The sequence below is a fragment of the Peromyscus maniculatus genome, chromosome 1, assembly GCF_049852395.1.
Source record: "Peromyscus maniculatus bairdii isolate BWxNUB_F1_BW_parent chromosome 1, HU_Pman_BW_mat_3.1, whole genome shotgun sequence".
Classification (NCBI taxonomy): Eukaryota; Metazoa; Chordata; class Mammalia; order Rodentia; family Cricetidae; genus Peromyscus; species Peromyscus maniculatus.
This window is the reverse complement of record NC_134852.1, coordinates 84,692,760-84,717,756: the sequence shown is the minus strand read 5'-3', so window position 1 is coordinate 84,717,756 and position 24,997 is coordinate 84,692,760. Positions and strand designations below refer to the sequence as shown.

Here is a 24,997-nt window from a genome sequence, read left to right as displayed (position 1 = left end):
CACTCCTGAGCTCAGTGGATCCCCCTCCCCACCCTGACTCATATTACCTGACTCATATCATTTGGGCAGCTCCTTCAACCCAGTGACCGTTCATACTCATCCCGGACCACCTCGGGGCCCAAGTGTCCAAGGGCCGCACTTTCCACAAGCACTGGTGTCGCCAGACCATCATTTTTTCCACCTCCCTTTCACCACGGTGTGTGCCATCGATTGAATTCCCCCTCCCCCTGCAAATGAGACCCAGTCCCCAAGATAACAGCCTTTCAATTATGGCCTTTGAGACGCGTCTAGGCTTAGACGACATTATGAAGATGGGGGATCCCATCATGCCATGAGTGCCCTTACGGGAAACACCAGAGCTTGCTCTCTCTCTCTCTCTCCCCACTACAAGAAGATGTTAAAGAAGTCGGCAATCTGCAAGCCAGGAAGAGGCCTTCACTGGAACCCAAGCTGGTTGTGTTGACCCTCCTTCTAGAAGCATGAGAAGTAAGTGGGAATTGTGTATGACTTCTGCCGGTGGTGGTGTTACAGGGCCTTCACTGACTGGTACAGAGATAAAAACCTTACCCTCCCCCATTTCCTGCCTGGGTCCTCTTTAGAAGCAGCCATTATCAATGGAGGTATCATCTAGCCAGGTATCAAAGGTCTAGGCAGATTTAGCCTCACATGCTCTGGTCTTCCATCACTTCATAAACCTGTTCCCAGGGTGACCCAGGCCTGGCATCATCCCCTCGGCTCTGCAGAAAGACAGCGTGTCAATCAAGAAGTGGCGAATAAGTTCTTGTCCCATCGGCCCGGGTGACCTATGCCCCAGCCTGATTCAGGGCACCCACTTCCTGCTTCCACAACCCTAAAACCCTCCCTGGAGTTTTTGTGGCTCCCCAAAATGCCATCCCCACTTGAAGGATGGAGCAATCAGAAGGGCCGGGACCTGAACTTGTGAACTTGTCTTTGCTAGTCAGCAAATGAAGAAACCTTGGGCTCTCTGCAAGAAAGAAAACAGGGACCCTTGCGATTTCTCCACCCAGAGACACTGGGGGAGAGACTGAGTGTCAGGCAAACAGCAAGTGACAGATTTGTGTCACAGGCAATACCTAGTTAGTCTCACAGAAAAGGGGGGGCACAGCTTAGGGGGCACTTAGGGTTTGGGGCAGGCATCCAGGTCAATGCCGCAGTTGCGTGACCGCCTGGAGCCACAGTCATGCAGGGGGGTGGGGGCAGGGCCAGAGGTGCTGACTGGGCAAGTCTGCAGAACTCAGAAAAGAGGCTCCTTGGAAGAGGTTTGTACTGTGAACTTTGTTCACCTGTCATCAGCACGACTGGTGTGACTTAGGGATTCACCGCGGCGCACCAGATGTGTCCACACCGCCTTTAATTTTGCCGTGGCTCCAGGGTTTACTGTTGCCCTCCACCGACAGGCAAAAAAGGCAGCCAGGCCTTGAACCAGCTTCTCTCCTCTTTGCCTCCTTGACACACGCCGGAAGCAACCACAGCCCTCTGTTCCCCAACTGCTGTCTTCTCCCCGCTCAAAAACCAAACTGCTTTCATCTTAGGCCTGCACTGCTACCCTGGAGGCAGGATTTTTTTTTTTTTAATCTTCCTTTTACCAGTGGGAGGCCGCAGGGGGTGGAGCTGCCCTAGGTCACAAAGCCACAAGTGCTTCCGATGTGCACTGGTCTTGGGAGTTGTTTCCATGCTCTGTCTTCCTCCCTCCCTTCCTTTCTCTGGGTGGGCTATGCACGTGTATAGTATTTGTAGGCAGGTATCTCCCACCTCCACCCCCGTGTGTGTAATGTGCGTGCAGTCTAGAGGTTGATGTCAGGTGCTTTATCATAGTTTTTGAGACAAGGTCTCTCCCTAAACCTGGAACGTGATGTTCTGGCTGGACCGGCTAGCCAGCAAGCCCTCAGGATCCGCCTGTTCACATCCTCCCAGGGCCAGGGCTTCAGACATGGCTCTACTGTGCCAGGCTGTTATCTGAATGCTCAGCATCCGAACTCAGGTCCTGGAGCTCACAAGGCAAGCGCTTTATCTACTGAGCCATCTCCTCAGCCCCAGTCTATGCTTCTCAAAAAAAATGCCTTCCCTACAGGTCCTCCCTCAAGACGCCATCTGAGATGATCAGTTCCCTAGGGCCCCTGGCGGTTCTGTTGTCACAGCACAAATTGATTCTGCGCCCTCCCGGCAGGAAGGCTTGTGGAGGGCTGCCTGAAGCAGATGCTGCTGAGAAATGACCTACCTCTGACTCTTGAGGTGCCCTCTGCTGCCCCAAAGCTCCCGAGGCCTTAAGCCAGCCTTAAGAATCCTCATTAGAGCCTCAGAAAAAGGCTGAACTCTCCCACTGCGGATGGAGACATCAGATGGGGAGCTCAGGGCAGGGCAACAGCCTGCGAGAGGATACTGATGGTGATAAGTCGGGGCCAGAAGTGGGTGTGCCCACGAGTGCCCTCTGCTACCTCCGCAGATGGTAACATGACTCTCTGCGGTCTGTCAGCCTGAAATGATGTACACAGAGCTGCCATTTCTTAAGGACCTTGGGGAGGGACCTCAAAGACGCTAAGACTGGATTGTCGTCACAGGCAGTAAGCTGAAAGGCCCCTGACCTCTACAGAGGCATCACCCGGCACAACATGTCCACCGCATTAAATCACCAACTGCAGGCCTCTTAGAGGTCAGGGACCTACAGGCAACCTGGTGCAGCATCAAAAAGCAAAAGCTGTGGGGTCCCCTATTAGAAGTCCCCCCAAAGGCTGCTTTTTAAAAATGTGATATATACATATTTCACATATTATATTTAAGCAAGAGATTCCAGGCAGTAATCCGGGACTTCTGAGGCCAGTCTTCATGGAAAGCAGAAGCGTTTGAGTGTGTGTAACAAATCTTACAGCAGCTTGTGCAAACAGGGGAAGCCAGCCTTTCTGAGCAAGTCCCTCAGTGCTCTCTGCATGGCAGAAAGGGTCTCATTGCCCGACAGTGGCAGGTCACTGTTCTTTTCTGGGGAATGCACTTGAGAAAGTGACCTCACCTCACCATAGCCAGAGTGGATAGGATTAGTAGTTAAAACGTTTTCCTATTTCTTTTTAAGAAAGATATTTTAAATGTGCGTATATATCATGCACGCATGCTCGTGCATGTGTGTGTCCATGCTGTAGCACGTGTGTGGAGGTCAGAGGGACAGCCTGCAGGAGTCATTGTCCTACCATGTGGGTTCTGGGAATCTAACTCAGGTCTTGGTAGCAAGCACCTTCAAGCTTCTGAGACATTTCACCAGTTTTTTTTTCCTCTTTCTAGTCACTCTGGGGCTGAGGATGCTTTGGGGTCTCTTTGACTCACTGCCTGGTGCTCGACCTCACCCAAGTACAAAGGTACCTACCTCACAGAGCCTGACACTCCTCAAAGCTCCTTAGGGGGCATTGTGTGCTCTGCACATTTTGTTTTAACCCAAGCTTTTGGAGTCCACCAACATGTAGGATTAGCTACTGTCCAGAGAAATGACACCAGGACAAACAGGAGAACTCAGAAGCTTACAAAGACAGCGGTTCTACCTGGACTTCACAACAGGAAATCCCTGAACTTGTCCTAAAATCCCAGGATGCAAGGCCGAGGACTTGGTTTAAAAAGTGGGGCTAAGGCTAATGTTTGCAGAATAAGATTTGTGCCTGAACACTTAGATGATCTCAGGAGACCCAGGTGGGCCTTGAACTCACTATGTAGCTGAGGCTGGCCTTGAACTCTGGATCCTACTGTTTGCGTTTCCCAAACACACCAGTGATGGCACCACTCCCGGCTGGCTTTGCAATGCTCACTTCTTAAGGTGGCTGACACCTGCCGTTGTCCCCATGACACACACCTTTGCTAGGGTGAGCTGGCTTTTCCTGTTCTGGACACTTCCAGCGGCCTCTCAGGGAGTTTCCTCTCTGCCCGGTTCTAGAGCCACACAGATCTAGGCTAAAATGTAACCGCCCACGTTTGTCATTTGAGGTACACAGAGGTGCACCCAGGCTTCCTCCCGGGAGCTGCCTTCTCTGGCCTGACCCTGCAGCCAGCTGTTCCCCTGAGAACCCCGAGTAGCCTGCACAGCTCCAGTGGCTCTGGAAGGTGGCCACCAGGACCCATCTCCCTCCATCTGCCCATCAATCTCCCAAGTACAGGGCTTCCCCATCTTTATCCTGACAACCCTCTCACTTCCCTAATCCACAGTTAAGGCATAGTTTGAGATTTCAGAAGCCAGGCCCACCCCATCTCCCTTCAAGACCTGTGTCCAACTCTGTCTCTGGTGGAAACCTGGGACTTCCGTGTATTTGCCCACAGCTAGCCAATCGCATGTTTGAGACGGCTCCACGGTGCCGGCCTTCCTTGTGGATTGGGCCACGGTAGAGAGAGAACACGGCTCAGGTTCATCGTAAGTTATTTTCTGTGGGTGGCAATCAGCACCTCTGGGAAACAGAAAGGCAATGCAAGGATCCCTGAACACCAACCAGCAGGATGGAAAAATATCTACGGCCCAGTACAGCCAAGGCTCCGTTTGTTCCGCAGCCCTCCTTTGAACTGTTAATCAAGCCCAATCTTTCAGAATAATAGCCTGCTTATTACCACCCTGTTTGCATGACAAAGCATCCCAATAAAACTTATTTTGCCGGGGCCCAGAGGGGGTGTGAAGGATCAACCATGAGAAAGGAGTTTTAGGAATGTGGTGAGTCGCTCCAGGGCCTGAGCCCAGGAATAAAGACAATGTAATTTGCCACCAAGAAAAGCCCAATAGACCAATAAATTACCCGCGTGCAAAGGGATTAGATCAGGTTTCAGGGGCCTAGGGGAGGGGCAGGGTAAGATGGGAGGGAGGCAGCCATGCCTTCTCTTAAAGCGGCAAGCATCCCTTAGAATACAAGATGTTTTCAACTCTGCTTGCACGGTGACTGAACTGATTTACTCGCTCAGAGTTCTGGATCCTGCCGTGTACTGGGCACGGTGATGAATGCTGTTCTGGGAACACACTCTGTGCTTAGGCGGGGCTGGCCTCACCAACTTCTAGAATGTTTCATTGAGTTTGGGACAGAGGCATGATGGTAGGAGGGAAGCAGCGTTTCCCTGAGATTGACAAGAGGCAAACACCTGGCTGGCCCCGGGGTGAGGGAGCAGGGTGGAGAAAGGCATCAAGAAGACAGGGCCGGACTTCATTCCAATCACTGCCCTTTGCTGGGTGGGAGCGGGAATCCTTTGAATTCCGTTTGCCATCTGCCATCCTGCTGGATCCCGCCACCAGGGGGCACTAGATGAAAAAGGGAAGGCTCCTTGGAGTCCCGCTGCTGTTCTTTCCACCGCGGCCCTCCGGCTCCAGCCTCCAGCATCCCTGCCTACGTGCAGCTCGGAGGTACTAAGCCCAGCGGGGCGGCTCCTTTGTCACTCTGGCCCCTGCGGTGGAAGCTGCTTCCAGCGGAGAGTGCCTCTCCTCCTTTAGGAGCCTACCTCACGATTTCCCCTAAGTTTAGCTCCCTCGGTGGAAATGCCCCAGGGAGGGGGAGGGGAGTTCACTTTGCCCGCAGGCCTAGGAAAGAAGCGCCGGCCGGGTGGTTTCAGCCGGGGAGCTCCTGCAGAAAGCCCCCGCGGCAGCATCGGAATACTATTTTAGTAAGCCGGGTCACTTAAGAGGCAAGAGCTTCAATTAGGCCACCGGCGGCTGGAAGAAAGGAGGGGAAGCCACTTTTAGGAAGTCTGCCAGCCTGGGGAGAGGCCAACCCGGAGGCTTGAAGTCCCCATGTTCCCTTCCTCACTGCCCACCTGGTCTGGAGGGCACCCCGCGCCGGCACCCCCCCCCCCCACACCTCTGGAAAAAACGTCACATCACAATCCTGATGGGAATGGGGACAGGTCACCAAGTAGGAGGGCCAACTGCTCTCACTGAGTAGGAGCCTCCCAGCCCGGCTCTCCTGCTGATCCCATAGCAACGAATCGAGGTGTACGTGGGGGCGGGGCGGGGTGGGGGTGTAGGTTATGGGACAAGAATGGATGCCTGAGGCTGCCTGTTGGCGTCACTCTTGCAGGAATTTCACTCAATCATCCTGGTGTAAACACCCAGGTGTTTGGCCTCAGATACCGAGAGGGACACACCCAACAGACTCGATTTTTTTTTTCTTTCTTTTTGGCCAGGTGCTGCACAGTCTACCTCATTTAACTCATCACTGTCGCTAGAAGGGATCACGCTCCCGTGTGACATTCCTGGCCCAGGCAGCCTAAGGGCCCCAGAGCTGACACTCCACTGTGTCTCCCACCCATCAGCTCCACTGGGAACTGTCCAGGCTTCCTTCCGAGTCTGGTCAGCAGGACATGGCTGGGTGCAAGAAGGAGAGCTTTGGGGAAAACCTCAGGTGATCTAGGAAGGGAAGGCAGAAATGCTGGGTCCTGGCGGGTGAACTCACTGCCTAGCCAGCCTGGGCAGAGGTGGCTGAGGGCCACTCCCAGAGCCGGGGCAGGACAGTACTGCCCCTCAGCCACACCCAGCCAGGGCTGCCCTGCCTCAGCCTCCACACATGCCAAGTTGCTACAAGCACCCTTGTTGAGTGCCAAGGAGAAGGGCACACCTCAGCTTTCCAAACAGGCTACCCTCCCCCGGCTCCCACGGGAGCCATGTGGAACCAGTTCCCGGGCAACAGGGGGGTGTGAAAGCTACGAACTAGCCCTCTAGTGGGAGGCCACAGGCAGCCTGTCAATTCAAGACCCGAGAGCGTGTCTGGGTAACAGGGGCCCATAGGGGTCAAGTAAAGACATAAGTCCCCCACATCAGGAACATCCTGCTTTGGGGAGGGAAAAAACAGCCCCGGGCCCCAGAAGGTCAGTGGTATGGAATTCCCAGGACAATGAAGGCCCAGGTGAGAGCATTCATTTTCGGTTTCTGACGTGGGGCTCACGCCTGAGGTGACTGACAGCTTTACATCCTGACTCTGCCTCCAGCAATGCTAGACTTTTCTCCTCAGCTGCAAGGTCAAAACACAGTGGAGGGGAAGAAAAGAAAAAAGAAAGGAAGAACCCAGTGTGGAGGCCCACCTTCTCCCTCCCTGCCGCCTGCAGGTGTGAAAGGACACATGCCAGGCTGGTACCCAGGTGGGAGGCCCAACCCCGAACTCCTTCCTGAATGGGGTGGGGTGCGGGGTCAGCAATGGAGTAAACGTCCAGGGGTCCCAGCGTTTTCGTCCCATAGGGCGCACAATAAGTACATTAGTAAACTCCCGCTGGCCTGCCTCCCTGACCTGAGACGGCACCATCTTCCTCTCCGGGACAGAGTTAGATGATGTCGGAGGGCAGGATGGGCCTTTGGAGGCAGAGAAAGCGCTGCCTCTGTGGGGACTGGGGGTGGCCCAGCGTGGTAGTCTCACAGGTCTTTCTTACTCCAGCCCCACATCTGGAACCTCGCAGGCTCAACAGCAGACTTTAACAGTCTACACAGCCAATTTTAACAACTGTGTTTATCCAAAATCTGGAAAGGGCAGGAGTCTGGCATCGGCTATTGGGCTCCGCTTGGTAACGGCCTGTGCAACGCCATGCAAACTCTTTAAATCGGGAATGATGGTTCCTGAGGACTTACTTAGAGACTCCTAGTACCCTGTGGCCATGCAAGTCACAGAAGAACTCTTAAACTTATTTTCCTCCTTCAGACAACCATATCTGGGAGAGGGAACTATGAAGGTATTAGGTCATGACGGATGCTGTTAAAATGTTAATTAGGAATTGTCTGTGAGAGGCCAGATTTTTGGATTTTTAATCCCTTTTCGTCTTTGGATTTTTTTTTTTTAAATATCTACTGCTTGTATAATCAGAAACAATATTTGAGGAATATGTGGGGTGTCTTGGTGGGGGGGAAGTCCTGTGGTCTTTGTCCTTTGAACAAAAGCTAGAATCAAAAGAAACACACACACACACACACACACACACACACACACACACACACAACCCCTATGGGCTTTGCAGCTTCCAGGGCTATCTGGAAGTGCTTGGGGGCGTGGGGGAGGATCAGTGTGGACAGGCAGAAAATGGCTCCCACCTTTAACACACAGAAGTGGAGACGGAGAGGACAAAAACCAAAGACCCGTGAGTCCATGAAACCAGGGGGAATGCACACCTCCGTGAGGCTAAAGGGACAGGTGCCCTGGGCACCCAAAAGTCTGCTTCGACCACAGTAGGTTGCATTGAATTTGGACTTTGGGCAGAGGGGTGAGTGTTCAATTCAGAACTGGGTGGTGCAAGACAAGGCATGCAGAGCATCCTATGGGAAAGGGCATGGGATACAGAGGGGAAGGGGCTGGGATGTGCTGGGTCTTCGGAAATGAAGTATGGTAAGAGTATAGGGCCAGAAATCAGAGATGCCCCTCCTGGATGCTACAAACAGGACCATGAGGTTCTGAGTGCGGTCCATCTGGCACGGGATTGGAGTGGGACACTGAGGCCGCTCCCGGGATGGTCGTTCATGCTGTGGCTCTAGCAATGTGACAACAGAAAAGGGCAGAAAGAGGAAGGACTCCCAGCTCTAGGCGACTGGCCTACATGGAGACCATTTTGCAGGGAGGTCTTCATGCATCTGGGTGGTGGGGTCCCTGACACAGGTGGGTAGGGGAGGCCATATCCTGGTGTGCCTGCGACCCGGGAGACATTTGGGGAGTCTTGACTTTCAGACTAGGAAAGTCCAGGGCAAACCGGTAAGAGTGGGCCACTGGAAAAAAGGCCTTCAGGGTGCGTGTCAGCACAATAGCAAAAGATTACGGCACTAAGCTGGTACTCAACGCAAACCTGGAGGTAGAGTGCAGAGCACAGTCCTCGCACAGTCCACCAAAGGCAGGCTCTTTGGAGGGAACTGCAGTCCCTCCAACATATTCCCAATCTTCCTCATTTGCCTCTGCAGGACCCCAGCGTCTTCTCTTCCCCATCTCAAGCCTTACTGATGCCCGTGGGTTACCTCTCCTACCCTCCCACTTTTCCAAGATCCCCTCCTTTGGGTACCAGGGTGACTACTAGCAATTCCCCCCAACCTTGCAGGGGCTCTCCTTCCACCAGAAACCCGGAGAACCTTTCCTTTTCTCTCCAGTGTACCCTCAGAGCCTAGCGGGCCATGGCAACTCTAGGATTTGATATCTGTACTCTCCCAGGAAGCCAAACGTCTGCCCCTGTCATCCCCTGGCTGCTAGTCACCTGCCTCTTGTAACTGAACATCACTTTTTCCCCTCTTTTGCAGCCCCCCCCCAACTCACGTGCTAATCCCTAATCCTCAAAGTGATGGTATTATAAATAGGAGCCAGGACTTTAGGAAGTAATTATGTCATGGGAGTAGAGCCCTCATGAAAGTGCCCTTATGAAAAGGACCCTAGAGAATCAGCTTTCCATCCCTTCCGCCTTGAGGGGGGGACCTGATAATAAGGCATAGGACACATGGAATAGAAAGGTCCTCTTAGTAGGTAACCACAGTGGCTGGTTCCTTGATCTCTGATTTTCTAGCCACCACAGCTATAATCAACAAATGTCTGTTGTTTATAACCCTCAAACTCTGTGGTATTTTGTTATAGCGACTGCAATGGGCCAATACACTCTCCTTTTGGGACACAAAGCCTAACTCAGGGACACAGCTGTATATGGGAATCAGGCTTACTTAGTTCTGCATTCTTACACAGCAGTCCAGTTAAAAATATTCTCATCTCCACAGCCATTCAGACATATTGAGATACTTCAGAGAACCTTAGTTTCTCTAAGTCTCAGTTTCCCCCCTTGAAGACTGACACTTCCGCAACAGGTACAGGTCTAAAGCATAAGGGAGGGGCTGAAGATCTGGCTGACGAGTTAAGAGCACTGGCTGCTCTTGCAGAGGACCAGGTTCCGTTCCCAGCACCTATATAGGACAGTTTATAAAAACAAATAACTCAGGTTCCAGGGACTCCCATGCTTTCTTCTGGCCTCTGTGGGCACTGCATACATGTGGTGCACATGCAGACATTACCCACACATACACATAAATAAAAATAAAGGACAATTTAAAAATTAAATAAAACGACTAGGGAAAGAAACAGGGAAGAGAGGCTGCACCCTCCTTGGAAGCTAGCCCTTGGAAAGAAGCATCAGAATCCCCTGGAGGGCTTGTCAGAACACTGAGGCCAAGGCCTGCCCTGCAGCATCTGCTTCCCTAGACCTGCTGTGGGGAGGGAGGTTCCTGGGGGAGGCTGATGCTGCTGGTCCGTGGCCCACACTCTTGAGAACCCTGCTAGAGCACTGCATGCACAAATAGCTACAGGAAACATGCCAACCTGCACACACCACGCCCTGGATGGGTTTCTCTTGGAAGGCTGTTTAAATAAGTCACAATGGCCTCACAGCTTAAACCGTATCTATTTACTGTGTTCCGAAGAGGATGCTATTTGTGGAAAACTGTTCTAAGAAGTTTTTTCCGGCCTCCCCCCCCCCTGCGCCCCCCCATCCCCCGGCTGGGGTAGATACAGCCATTCTGTCCCATCCTCTATCCCAGAACAGTATTCAAACAGACAACCCTCCAGCCTGAAGGCTCTGTAAGCTGTCACTGAGGCTGGGACTCGGGAAGTCAGCCATACACATTAAGTAAGTACACGTAAACACTCAAAACACACAAACACTCTCAGTCTGGCAGAGTGAAGGCATCTTTCTCCACATAACTATGTCCAATTTAATTTGCACTCCCGCTTACTGCTGGCAGTCATTCAAGCAGGCAAGCTCTGAACAAACCTATGCTTTCACAGGGCTGCTCGGCCAGTTTCCACCTGTCTTTGGTGGGGGGAGGCCACGGCTTTCTTTTTGTCCCTAATGTCCACCCAACTGTCTACCAGAACTCCAGGCTTTCTGACCTTTACTCTGGGGCATCCTGTTTGCTGGACCAATATGTCAGACAGAGGCCGTGGCAGGGCATCTCTGCTGTGGAAACCACACGTCTATCTCCTCCCGACGGAGGAGACTGTCTTTTTGCTCCAGGTCTCTGGAGCACTCACATTCCTAAACCCCTCAGTTGATTTGGTTGTTGGTGACCAGCAGCTCAGTTTTCACGGCGGTGGGCAGTTTTGACTAGACGCAACTGTCAGAGGCCTCAGTGAGGGAAACCTTAGCCAGTTGGCATGACACAGCCCGGCTATCAGCTCCATCTGCCAGGGTTCAGTTACCAGCCCTGAAGCCAAAAAGAAATGGGTTTCTTGGACCCCAAAGTGGTGGAATTTGAGTTGTGAATTATATAACCCACACTATGCTGTGGACACTTTAAAAAGAACAAGTTTTTAAGACAAAGAAATGAATGGGGGAACATTACACACCCGACCCCCCCCCCATCCTACCCATCCCCTGCAGCTCCTTCCTACTTCAGAGAACTTCAGCAGGCCCTTCCTCCTTCCCTCACCTTCCAGCCCCAGGAGTTAAGGAGCGCTGCAGCTTTAAGAGCAGGAAGGTGTTATTTTAAGAGCCCTAGGAGCCCCCCTTCTCAATTTCAGCTCAGAGCTGAGATCACATCCCCCACTGCAGCCAAGGGACAAAAGCCATTTATCAACCCATCTGATAAAACTTCCAATGGGCCGGATCTTTATCCGGACCAAACCAAGACGAACACAACTGCCCGCTGCCGCTTCTCTGAGATTCTTCTTCTTCCTGATGGTTTTTGTTTTTTAAAATTTTAAATAAATTTTTTTTTTTTAAATAAATTCTTGGGAAGGGATAAAATTAGTCTTTCAAATAGAACATTTAGAGCAGAGTCTCTCAACCTGTGGGTCGCGACCCCCAGGGAATCGAATGGTCCTTTCCCAGGGGTCGCCTAAGATCATCGGAAAACAGATGTTTACATTAAGATTCATAACCGTAGCAAACTCACAGTTATGAAGTAACAACGAAAGTAATTTTATGGCTTGGGGTCACCACAACATGAAGTACTACTGTATTAAAGGGGTGCAGCATTAAGAAGGTTGAGAACCACTAATTAGGATGAAGAAACTTGGGTTTTAAAAACACGATAGTGGGGTTAGGTTCTCCCCTGCTGGAAACACTGCGGGGTTTTGCTATTTCCAGGGTGTCTGCAGTGTGAGGGCTGCTGGGACATACCGACACCCCTGCCCCCTCGTTCTGATCCTGGGCAGGGATCTATCTCTTCGGGAGAGAGTTTCAGAAAGGGGTTTTGAAAGTCTAGGATGCTCCTGGGTCTGGCAGCCGCTGAGGGAGCAGGCACGCTTTGGTTAAGCAGGTACTTGGGGGGGGGGGGGGGCGGGGGGCGCAGCTCAGCTGAGACAAGAGAGTCAACTCACCCTTACCCCATAGTGTTTGTGTGCTCCCCGGGAGTGCCAACTTGCAGCCAGGCCTAGCCTGGACTGCCTGCCCTGTTCTGTCAGTTCCTTGAAACCCAGTTGGCTGAAGAAGAAATCAAAACAACCCAGTCCTAACTCAAAGCGTTTCTTGCAAATCTCAGCTGCGCAGAGGCAGCAGAACCACATCTGGCCGCGCTGCGAGACAAGCTGGAATTTTTTGCTCAAAGACACCTCTGAACCCCACAACACAATGGAAACTGCCAGGAGATCCCGCCTTACAAGGAGGACCATTTGGTCGTGACACTGTTTATTTGTATTTTAAAAAGAGAAAAACGTGCGGAAAGCGTTTAACTGGCCTTTCCAGACTCCGAGCAGCATGAAGTAAAAATGAAATAAAGTTTTACGAAACATTATAAAGAAAACAGACCGGGGATTTAAGCTTCGTTCATTCCCTCTCCCCCTCCCCCCCCCCAAAGGGGGAAAAAAAGTAAAGAAACCGGAGCGTTTGGGAAGGAACAAACGCTTCTCTGTGGAGTTGGTCTCCCTTCCCCCAACAAAAACAAGAGGTCCGGGCTCGGAGGAATTTGAAAGCAGCGATCTGCCAAAAACATTGTGAAAAACTATGGGGGATTCATTGGAAACAGATGGGCTTTTTCAGCTTTAATTCTGAAATTCTCTCGCTTTCTGGCACAATAAAAACAAACAGGGGGGCGACGCAGAATGTTATCAAACAGGAATTAACGCGTCTGAGCCTGTGTCCGTGGGCTTCCCCGCGTGGGCCAGCGTGGGGGCGGGACGGGGCGGTCGGGGACTAGTCTGGGACCTCCCCAGCGCCCCCAGCTCCACCCCTGGGCAACCAACAGGTTTACAAACTGGTGGGCGAGGAGCTGGAGAAAAGTGCCCCTGGTGCGGAGTCCGCGCCTCCCCTTCTCCTCTCCTTTGGAGCACCCAAGAGGCGTCCAGGGCACCCCATTTCTTGGAAGGAGGGAGGGGAGCAGAGAGGCATCCCCAGCTCAGCAGATCTCCCCACCCGCGCCTGCTCTTTTGAGCTCGGCAGGAGTTCCCTCACCTCCAGGTCTCTTTGGACATTCATCGCTCCCTATGCGGGGTACGGGACAAAGACTCGTGCGAATGGGAATCTGGGTCCCCAAGGGGGCTGGCGAACCGGGGCCCTAACTCGCGCAGGGAGGCCCAGGAGCGGGCCCGGCCGGCTGTCCCCCGGCCAGGGTACTGTGCCTTACCTGCGGGGAAGCTGCAGAGAAGGAAGGCGAGGGTCGGCCACAATCCCAGGGCTGAACGTCCTGCCCCTCTCCCCATACCCATCCATCCAGCTCGGCCTGTTACCACTAGCCTCTCCCTGGAAGAAGTTTAGAAGAAAAGGAGGGGGGAAAAAATCAATCACGCTGCGGAGAAGAGGCAGCCTCCCTCGGCCGGCGGGAGCAGCGAGCCGGGAGGCCCGGTCCACCTCCGCCAAGGGAGCCCAGTGTCGTCGTCCCCCTCCCCTCTCCTCCCCCGCCCCGGGCCCCGCCCTCGCCATCCATCATTCGCTCCCCCGCCAATGTCGCAGCGGCCCCGCGCCCCGCCGCCGCGCGCCCCGCCCTCCCGAGCTCGGGTTTCATCCTGGCGGGCGGGAGGGAGTGAGGAGAGGCGGTCCAGGCTGCCGGGCGGGTGGCCAAGGGGACCTGGGGGAACCAGGGGCCCGCTAGTGCAGGGCGCGTCCCGGGCTCCGATCTAACTGCCACTCCCCACTCACCCGGGTGGCTAAGGCGCCCAGGGCACCAGGATCTCAGAGAGCTTTAATCCTCCCCCATCAGCATCTCATCCAAGTTGAAAGACCTTAGAGACAAACTCCAGCCTCCCTTCGCAACAAGACGACCGCCCCAAAGCCGCCACCGACACCCCTTGGCTCATTTCCCCCCACCTCAGATGTCTCGCCGGTGCAGAAGCCTGAAAAGCCTCCTCCGGAGTTGTGGGGACGAATGACCCACTTCCACAGCGGCACCTCAAGGATCACGCCCGCCTTGGACCTGGGCCACCTATCTGGACGCTGCTGGGTGCCCCTCCCGCACCATCTCTAAGCACCGGGCTGCTTCTGGAGAACTTGGCCCTGTTTGCAACAACAGAGATCTCTCTCACGAACCGAGATCCTGCGGGCCTAAGGTTGCCTTCCGGGACACAGCTACCAACCCAATGAGACAGTGATACTGTGGTCCCTGGGGCGCGCAGGCCGAGCCCTCTGGTGTTGAGGCAGAGGCTGTGTGCACTCCCAAGGCCCATCTTGGAAAGGCTTCAGAGTGGTGATCTCCCTTGATTCGGTTCCTTACTTTTCCAGGAGAAACATGTCTCCTCTCCAAGGTTCCCTAGCTCTTCTGCCTTTGTTGGCCTTTAGGGGACTGGCAACTTCCCCTGAGAAACATCTTCTGGGTGACACAAATATGCCAACGCGAGTGTTTTTAGTCAACCGGATTCCTCCGGCCCACCCCACCGCCCAAGCCTGCCCAGCTGGCTTTTGGGGGGTAAAAATTCTGGGGTTTGATCCAATTTCTCTGAAGAGCTATCACAGTCTCACTGCAGGGCCACACAGCTGCAGGCTATGTCTGCGTTGAGGGCCCTGCGGTGGGAGGGGAGACTGGGGGAGAAGGAGGCTCTGAGGAAAAGGGGGTGGGGTGGGGTTCTATGCCCTGAAGTCACATGGCGGCTCAGACAGACAGCAAGACAGCACAGCTTCAGAATCTGGCTTTGCTGAAGCAGGTGAGGGGGACTAATTCCTCAGTCACCTGGGCCGCCAGAGGCTGCAGCTCCCTTTGGTCAAAAAGCTCCTGGTTACAGCTGTTCGCAGGTTCCTGTTGGGCTACCCCGGGGGGATTCCTCTCAAATACTTAGGTCCCAGACTAGCAGGCTCTGCATACTTATTGTTCCTTTGAACGGAAGCTTCCGAGTGCAGAGCGTAAGTTTGTCTGGGGAGAGTTCACTGTCTCCAATCCAGGGCTCAAAAGTTTCTCTTTCAGGCCTGGTCGGCCAAACTCAACAACTGTGCAGATCACAGCAGAGCAGCTTGCTCCCGGAGCAGCCCTGGCATACTGAGGCGGGCACTCGGCCAGACTGCCCAGAGGCTTGCTGTGGCCTTTCCACTCCTTAGGTCCAGCGATGAACACCACTGGCTGGAATCTGCCTTCCAGGAGCTCATTCTAAACCTTTGCATAATGAGAGCTCTTATAAGTATTCCCAGCAGCCCCGAGCACAGCATCTCCAGGTCTGAGACCCCGTGGTGGCCTTCTGAAAGCAGCAAGGCAGTGCCTCTCTAGCCCTGTCCTTCGCCCTGTGGCAGCAAGAATTTTCATCTCCACACCTGCTTCTCCACGGGAAAGGACCAGGCTATTATTGTCACTTAAGAGCACAACTGAATGTAATTTGGGAGGGGTACCAGGCCCTGGAATTTCCCCAGCATCTCTGCTAGGGATAGGTGCTGTCTTGAGAGGGGACTCAACTTTAAAAAAAAAAATTATGTTTATGCATGTGTCTGTGAGTGTGTACACATGTGTGCAGGTGCTTACACAGGCCAGAAGAGGGCGTCAGGTGCCCTGGAGTTGGAGTCACGGGAAGTTGTGAGCTCCCTTCATGAGTCATCTGTAAGAAAACAAGCCTTCTGAACCACCGAGAAACCCCTCCAGCCTGAGACCCAAGTTTTTTTTTCTCTCCCCCCCCCCCCCCCCCCGCAGCTCTTTGAGTTTGGCGTTTCCTACCTGTTTTGATCATATTCACCCCTCCCCCACCCCGTTCCTTACCCACCCAAACTTGGGTCTGTCAAGACCAATTTGTGTGGTCCAAATGCAAATATTCTTGGGCACGTGGTCTTCCACCAGTCAGCTTACCAAGAGATATACCCTTAGAGGAAACTATTTCTCCTCTCAGCAGCTAACGATTGCCATTCGCTCCATGGCTAGGGCTGGGATCAGTCAGTTAAACGTGCTTGCTCAGGATAGACTCCGTGCTATCTCAGGGGATGAAGAAGCCAGGCAATTCCTGCTGGGGTGTGGAGACAGAATGGTCTCCAAATGTCCCCAGGGAAGGCGTTAGGAGGTGGAGTCTGGTGGTCCTTATGTCCTTAGGACATGAGACTCTGACCCTTCTCTTTTCCTCCTTTGTCTCCTGGCCACGGAAGTAAGCTGTTGACGGTGCTACATGCTACAAATCATGCCATTCAGCATGCCCTCCCGAGGCCCAAAGCCGTGGGCCCACCCGGTCCCAAACTGGAAACTCCCAAACTGGGAGCCAAGACAAGCTGTCTTGTGTTTCTTTGAACACCCATCTCATGTCCTTTGTGCTATGCTTCCCGAGGGATCTTCCACCCCTCTCCATGTGCACAGACACCCTCTGGCAAGGCAACGGGAGCCCCAGTTGAGGTTTAGCGCTGTCTTCCACATGCAGTCCATTTCTGCTTTGCCCCTCTCCCAGTCCCAGACAGCCTGCAGGAAGGAAGCCCCAGTGCCCGGGAGGAGAGCTCAGGCTCCTGAGGTTCCACAGCCCCTCCTAGCTTCCACCACTTCATCTCACAGTGCTCTTGCAGCCTCCCGCAGTGACCGACTTTCAGCTTCTCAGTGCTCTTCCTCTTGCCCATGGAACTCCTTAGGACTTGGTATCCCTCACCTTTCATTTTCTTCTCATTCCCTAGTTCAAATCAGATCTTTCCAAACTCCTTTTTCACTCTAGTATCCAGTGTACACATTCCTGTGTCTCAAGACAAACCCTTGATTTTTTTTCTCCTTTGTAAGTTAACAAGCTGGGTTATTTTGTTATCACTATGGAAAGCTAACACAACCTATGGGTTGGATTGCTGGGAAAATAAATACTAGTGAACAATGACTGAGAAAAGAAGTGAGATATGACTGTCTTTGTCAAAAAGGCGATGCGAATTTTCAGGTGTCTTGAGGGTTGCTTTCTAATAATCATGGCTAACAGTTTGATTTTTTCTTTTTAAAATTATTTTTATTTCTAATTATGTGTATGCATGTGCATCTGTATGGGGGTATAGGCATGTGAATGGAGGTGCCTGCAGAGGTCAGAGATGTTGGGGTCCCTGGAACTGGAGTAACAGTTATGGGCCCCCCTGATGCGGGTATGCTGGGAACTGAACTCAGGTCCTCTGGAAGGGCAATACATACTCTTCTTATCCACTGAGCTGTCTCTCCAGCCCCTGGATTTGTTCTTACGATGTCTGTGCTGATTTACATCTTCAGACAGTTTCGTCTAAGCTAGGCTCATGATCACCCTTGTTGTACAGAGGATGAAATTGGCTGAGTGATCAGAAACACTCACTCAAGCTGGGCGTGGTGGTGCATGCCTTTAAGCCCAGCACTCTGGAGTCAGAGGCCGGCGGATCTCTGGGAGTTTGAGGCCAGCTTGGTCTACATAGTAAGTTCCAGATCAGCCAGAGGTGATCTGAGGGGATGGTGGGGATTACTGCAGGCCGGGGCTGAGGCTGTCCACAGAGATGCCATCTGGTTTTCACTGAAGTTGAATTGAGCTGTTGAGCTTTGTAGGGGCCGATGGAGTCTTCATCATGTGATGACCCACCCCGTAGGTTCTTACTTGTTCCAGATAGGGCAAACTTGGGCATTCCTCATTTGGCTGGCTCCACTCTTGGTTTAGATTTCTCTCACTTGTACAAACAGACCACTGGATATAGATGAAGCCAATGGTCTAATATTGGTCTCAGGTATTTCTGCCAACCTCATCAATGGAGAGGTGTGTTGCCAGTGCCTCTCAAGCCATTGTGACCTCTCAGTTATAAATCTGATAAATATTCTTGAGTGTCCTCTGCTCTCACTCTGCTTTGAAAAAGCAGGGGAGGGGACAGGGGAGATCGTTGGTCAAGTGCTTGCCTTGTCAACATGAGGACCTGAGTTGGTTATAGGGTACATTACCTGCCTAGTGTACGCAAGGCTCTGAGTTCGATCCCAGAAACTCACATGTGTTACATGCACACACACACAATTGACTTATACTGTGTCTTGAAGAACTGTGTTGGTTCACTTGATAGCATCAAGTGTGAACCTATTCTTTTAAATTTACCCGTCCATTCCTCGTTGATACTTCAAGGGCAACTCCTGGTCTAGTCATCTGAGTTGATGAGGCAGTCTTTGTTTGTGTTCCCCATGACCTTCAAGTTCGATCCTATCACCTCCTTGCCTTTATCTTCCCACACTGAAGCCCTAAAGGAACATTGCAGGGCAGCCTCTTGTGAAAGATGCTCTGGGGGGGGGGGGCTGGGGGGGGGGTTGGGGGGTGATTAAATGTTGCTCAGCCTTCTACAGCCTTGAGATATTATTTCTGCAGGGGAAGGACAAACGTCAGCCTGGGAAGAACATTCTGTTTTGGCTTGGTGTCCAGCACCATTTTTTTTTTTTTTTGATAAAACGTTAAGCAGTTTCTGAATATCTAGACCTGCATGGCCTTTAGCTAACGAACATGCTACAAAGACCCTCAAAATCCCCTGGTGTGACTCTAAATGGCCTGGGCTCTAGAGTCTGTTTTCTCATCCCTTGGACTGTGTTACTGGAAATGCATGAATTCGGGCATGTGCCTGCAAAGCTTCGTTTGTGTTTTTCTTACTCAATCTTAGGCTCGCTCACCCAGGAGTTACTTACTCACCGTTTCTCTGCTATCTCCACAGAACCTGCCCCTCCTCTGCAGGCTGGAACCATCTGACCTTGCTTTCCTCAGATAATCTATGTAAATTTAAGCTAAATCTGGGTGCACAATCAATCCTGGGGGATTCCCCACTCTTCTTAATTCTTCATCCAGAAAAGCACTGTTTCGTTTCGTTTCTTGCCTCTAAGGACAATTCTAATCTTTGGCAATTCCCTTCCTCCTACTATGCAGCCACTGTACTCTTTTTGTTTTGTTTTTTTGTTTTTGTTTTTGAGACAGGGTTTCTCTGTGTAACAGCTCTAGCTGTCCTGGAACTCACTCTATAGACCAGGCTGGCCTTGAACTCCCAGAGATCTGCCTCTGCCCCCCGAGTGCTGGGATTAAAGGTGTGCGCCACCACCACCCGGCTAGCCACTGGATGCTGATAAATGACCTTTTGAGTGGAACCTTGGTTTGGATGGGACTTTGAAGGTAATGTAACTCATCCCTAGGTTTCTTTCTTGTCTTTCGGTTTGGTTTACCTCCCTCCCATTAAATTGTCCAGTTTCATGTTCTCGTTCCTTCTAGGAGCTGTTGTGCTTCATCTGGATAACTGACACTTTAGAGTGTGCTTAGCAATAGTAATTCGGTGCAGATTCTATGAGAGTAACTCCTGAAGGGAACCGCCACACAGGCAGCCGCCCTCTGTGGGGACGAGGGTGCCAAGTGCAAGGACAATTGTACATTTTGGCCATGAGGACATCACTGCCACCCTTCATTACGACGGTCTTCTCTGCAGTAGGTGATAGAATAGGCAGCCACAGAACTGCCTCTCCCTTCATAACAGGTTAGGAGAGGACTTCGCCCTATTAATTTGCTTCCAAAGCATTTGTAGACTTGCTGCCACTGCTCTGGCACTAAGAACCTCTTCAGGGCTTCGGAGTAGGATTCAGTGGGACAGTTACTTGTCTGGTGTATGCAGGACTCTGGGTTTGATCCAGCAAAACACACACACACACATGCACATGCACATGCACACGCACACGCACACGCATGCACACACTATGGATTTTGAAGACTCTGGAAACATGCTCCTTGAGTCGTTTGGCCCACTCTATCTTCCTAGCTTTCTAGCTGATCTCTTTTCTCTCTGTGTGTGCATGCTATTTTTGTTTTGATGGTTCTCCTGTTACTATGAGGATGACTTCTTGGTAATTAAGAAGACTTCTTGGAGATTTTTTTTTCTCCACCATTTAAGTGTTACTGTTTCTGAAAGAACGTATTATCCCGATATTCCAATAGCTCTCTTTAGAAACTGAGGCATCATCTCACGTGGGATACTTTCACATGCACTAAAAAAACAAAACAAAACAAAAAAAATTATTTGCAGATCCTAGTCACTTCTGAAACTTTAAATATGTATTATCAGATTAGTAATAGTTTTTCCTCACAAGAGAGAAATTACTTTTATTTATGCATTGTTTCTCTGTTTCACTCAAAGAACTGAGGGCTCTGGGCTAGACTTGAGATAGCCTGTGCTGAGCAGCAGGCAGGCCTGGTCTACACAGGCAGCTCAGTAGAGAACCTGGCATCTCAACACAGGACAGATAACAGTGCCCCAAGAGGGGTGTTTCTGGGGTTCTTAGCACCCCTGAGTTTGTGGTCCATTCCCACTGTCACAAGACAACACGGGCCTCTACAGAGCTGGCGAGGCTTTTGCGAGAGGGTTGCCAGTAACTTCTTTTAAATAGGACACCTGTCTGCAAAGCATGACATACATCCTCTGCCTCAAATGCACAGCCGTTACCCACAATGCTTTTCACCATCAGTATCGGCCTCACATGGTCTAAACCAGCCTCTGCAAGATTTCATTTCTTGAACAAACTGTATCAGACAGACCCATACATCAGCCTTCATGCCTATCAGTCTATTTCTAGAACAGTCAGAGAATCTTCAGGGCCTAACGGACCAGCTTAATGGATCTGGGATGTGTGTGTGGAGTGTTCTTGGAACCTCACAAACTCTCTCCCTCCATATTGGCATGAATGTATTTATTCACCATGCTAGGAAGAGAGAAAAATCATTTCCAAAACAGAACATGATAGAAGAACAAATTTCCTCGGCTTTCGGTTTCCTTCAACCCAGTACCAAATAAATATTATAGAAAACAAAATAATAATATGGGTCCATGTTAAAAATTTTCAGTGTTCTGTCAAATGACTCTTCCTGGATGCAGTAACCGTTAATGGTTCATGCACATCTTTCCAGATGTTTCTGTTTCCATGTGTGCATAAGAACATATCAAACTACCTACCTATCTATCCTTTTAAATAGAACACTAATATCTATCTATCTGTCTGTCTGTCTGTCTATTGAGCTACTATTCTTTTTACTATAACACTACTATTGCCCAAAACTATCAGCCTTCGACTGTCCCCTCCACAGTGGGTGTTTCCTATTCGATTTCCATTTAAATCGTACCATGAATCCTCCAACATGGCAGAGGCAGCAAAGAGTTGAGTTCACCAGCCAAAGCCAATGTGCATATATTCAGACAGAATGAAATGCAAAAGCGTGCATCTGAGGGATGTCAGGTGCTTTTACAGTTATGTCCTCTCATCTTCCTGGGCTTCAATTCCCACTTTAAAGTCATTTTTCTCAGAAAGTTCAAATTGGTCGGTGTGAGTACTGCTGCCACGATGCCTCGGGTATGGCACCAGCTGCTTCCCAGCCATGCCTCTGCTGCCCCAGCCCACGGTATAAGCTTTCTCTTGCCCTGAACAGAAGCAAGGGCTTGCTTTGTGTTCTGTTTTCCCAGCCTGGATCAAGGATGCACAGGACTCCTCCTGATGATCTTCTAGCAGTTTCTAGGGCCATATTTCCATCTTTATGTCTTGGTCCAGCTATTATCCTTCCAAGACCCTCAGCAAACTCTTGGATCAGCCATGTTTTTTCCTTCAGCATTTCCCCCACGTCCCTCTGCAGGGATTATAAAAGTGCATGCCACTGGAATGTCGCAATCAAAGTCTCTGCCCCTACTTTTCTCTTGAGATATCTGTCAAAGGTTCCAAAACACCTAACGTTGTCTACAAAACTTCCCATTCTTCTCCCTACAAAGCCCAATATAATAGCAGGCACATCTGTGAATTGCTTACCTGTCAGTGTCAAGTTTCAGGCTTTCACATATATTGCAGTACATGTGACGAAGGAGTCATCTGGGGATGAGGACTGTCTACTTCTAGCTGTGTGGTCTAATCATGGCTTGTCCTATCTAGGGCCCTTCAGCTCCTACACCTGAAGAATCACAGCCTGGCTGTGTCTGGGGGTGTAGTGGATGGGTCTTCAAGTACCTCAGTCCCTGTTGTAGGGATGAATTGAACTCATGCTACCTTTATAACTGCTTGTCCTAGTCCAACAACATCCGACTTAGAAATTCATCTTTACCATTTCTGCATTCCCCAAGTGGAAATATTGCTGAGCAAGTAGGAAATGTTATCTGAGAAGTGACGTTTTTGTATTTTATATTTTACTGTCCGCATGAAAGTCTCCAATAATAATCTACCTGAAACCATACTCTGAAGCCATTTAATAACCTCCTCTCATTTTTGAAGCAGCCTTTGGGGGCCAATGAGATGGCTCAGTGGGGAAAGGCGCTTGCCGCCAAGCCTGACAACCTGAGTTCCATCCCTAGGACCGACGTGATGGGAGAGAACTGACTCCTGCAAGCCGTCTTCTGACATAATGTAACAATAACACTAAAGGCAGGGGCTAGAGAGACGGCTCAGTAGTCAAGAGGGTCTTGCACAGGATCAGGGTTCAGTTCCCAGCACCAGTATGTGATGATGGTTCACAACCATTCACAACCCCAGTTCCAGAGAATCCCATACAGTCTTCGGGAATCTAAGGCACTAGGCACGTAGTGCACAACCGTACACAAAAGAAAAACACTCATACAGCTAAGATGAAAATAACTAAATCTTTAAAAAATTGAAAACTGCTTCTGGATACTTATACACACAAAATATGCCGTTTTTGTAATGATGAGTGGACCACACAGCCTTTACTTCTCCCTATTCCATTAAGTTCCCAAGGACAGAACCGGCTTGAAACCATTTATCCACCACGTGGCAGCTGTGTGAGTGGACAGTGAGTTGAGGATGCAACGCTCCTCACCAGCAGATGGCTACCCTATCTGTATTAATGAACAATTTGGTGCTGGGCACAAATACCATGGACCTTTAGCAAGAGGAACAGGCAATCAAGTTATTCATCAAACCCAAAACATTTGTAAAATGGGGGTGTACCGGTAGCTCCCTCAGAAGGCTGCTGTGAGGGTTAAGGGAATTCATTCAGTTATACAATCCGCTCAGAACAGACCGCCTGGAACAGAGTGTGGAAAGTGCTTGCCAACATGAGTTGTGTATAGTGAAGACCATTGTTTGGGTTATGATAGAATGCCTATGATGTGCCAGGTTCTGTTAGAGCCTTTGCATGTGTGGGAACTGGGGGGAAACCCACAGCATCCTGTAAGGACCCCTAGATAACCTTGACTTTGAGTGGGTTTTAGGCTCTAATGAGCCCTCATTACAAGAAATAATTCTATAGATAACCATAGAATTGCCTTAACTAAGTAAGTGGACCTAGCCAGTTCCTGTTTATAAACGAGTCTGAGACTTGGGATGGCTAAGTGACTTGCCCAAGGTCCCCAGGAACGCAAATGTCACAGCAGAGGCTGAATCCAGGCCTTTTGGTGCCAAGTCCAGTGTTCTTCTTAGCAAGTCACAGCTGTGCCTTGTCTTCACCCAAGGTTTATCTTTTCCTGTCAGCTCAATAACACATCCCATATGTCTCATGATGGATTGTGCGTTAGAAATGGGAATATGTTTAGAGAAATACTATTTTACAGACACTAACACAAATAGAAAAATGTTTTTAGAAAAGGAGTATTTCCCGCGACAATAAGTTACTTCTAAGTGACTTCAGAAGTAGAAATGGACTACAGGAGTCTTCATGTCCTTCGGGTGGCAAGAGGTTTTTTTTTTTTTTTTTTTTTTTTTAATTTAACCATGCTCTAGACCACAGTGAAAAATCACACAAGAAATGGTTAAGTTAGTCCAGCTGCAGCATCAATTCTGTACAATCTCCTTCAGCTTACAGACCATTTGGAGGTGTTTCGGATTGCAAGCCAGGTGTCTTCTGCCTTGGACGGTGTGTGTGTGTGTGTGTGTGTGTGTGTGTGTGTGTGTGTGTGTGTGTGTGTGTGGTTGCGGGGGTGGGGGATGGGGGGAAGAGATCTGTTCCTTAACCAGGCCCTGAGTCAGTAGACCCTGCCAATGGCAGCCACTTACTCAAGAAGAGATCTCATTCCTGCCCTTTAGGAGCTCTTTTCTTAAGATATCCCCAGCAGAGAAAAGTGAAAGCAACATCAAACCCTCAGCTGGCCTTGAACTTCTTACATAGCCCAGGCTGCCTTGACCTCCTGATCCTCCCGCCTCAGCCTCTAAGGGCTAGGTTAACAGGAGGGGGTCACCATGAGCTTTCCCTGTCCTATGATGCTAAGTTGGGTCATTGAGTAGTCAGCTTAGCATCGCTATGATAACCCCCAGAGGGGAGCCTTTTACTTATTTATTTACTCTGGTTGACTGTTTCGGAGGTATCAGACCAGAATCTTCGTTGCTTCTAGGTCTGTGGTGAGGCCATTCGGCCACTCATCTCTTGGCAGACAGGAAGGAGAGAGTGAAAAGTGTAAGGGACAGGATACATCCTTCAAGCGCACTCTCCCTGTGAACCCACGTTCCCCCAATCGGGCCTTGTCTCCTCACTGTTTCCATTACCACCTCACCCCCCCCCCCCCCGCCCCCCAGTAACACTGTCAAATTGTGAATCCAGAAATGGGTTGACCCATGATGAAACCGGCGCCTCCAAGATCCAACCACATCCTAAAAGCCCATCAGCTGACAACCCCAATACACGAGCCTCAGGGAAACAATTCAAACAAAACAGACGGCATTCTGAAGTCCAGACGGCAAACTTTTTCTGCTGCCGTGACGGAGGCATGACAGTCAGCTAAACGCTCATGCATCTCA

At 50.8% G+C, this 24,997-nt stretch overlaps 1 protein-coding gene across 1 annotated transcript in view; it reads right to left on the bottom strand.

Moving 5' to 3' along the window:
• Positions 1–24,997, bottom strand: part of Rgma (repulsive guidance molecule BMP co-receptor a) — a 44,868-nt gene that overhangs the window by 14,855 nt on the left and 5,016 nt on the right. The window contains exon 2 of the mRNA XM_006990948.4: positions 13,523–13,638. Coding sequence (XP_006991010.1) covers positions 13,523–13,638 — 116 coding nt within the window. The remainder of the gene's footprint in view (positions 1–13,522; positions 13,639–24,997) is intronic.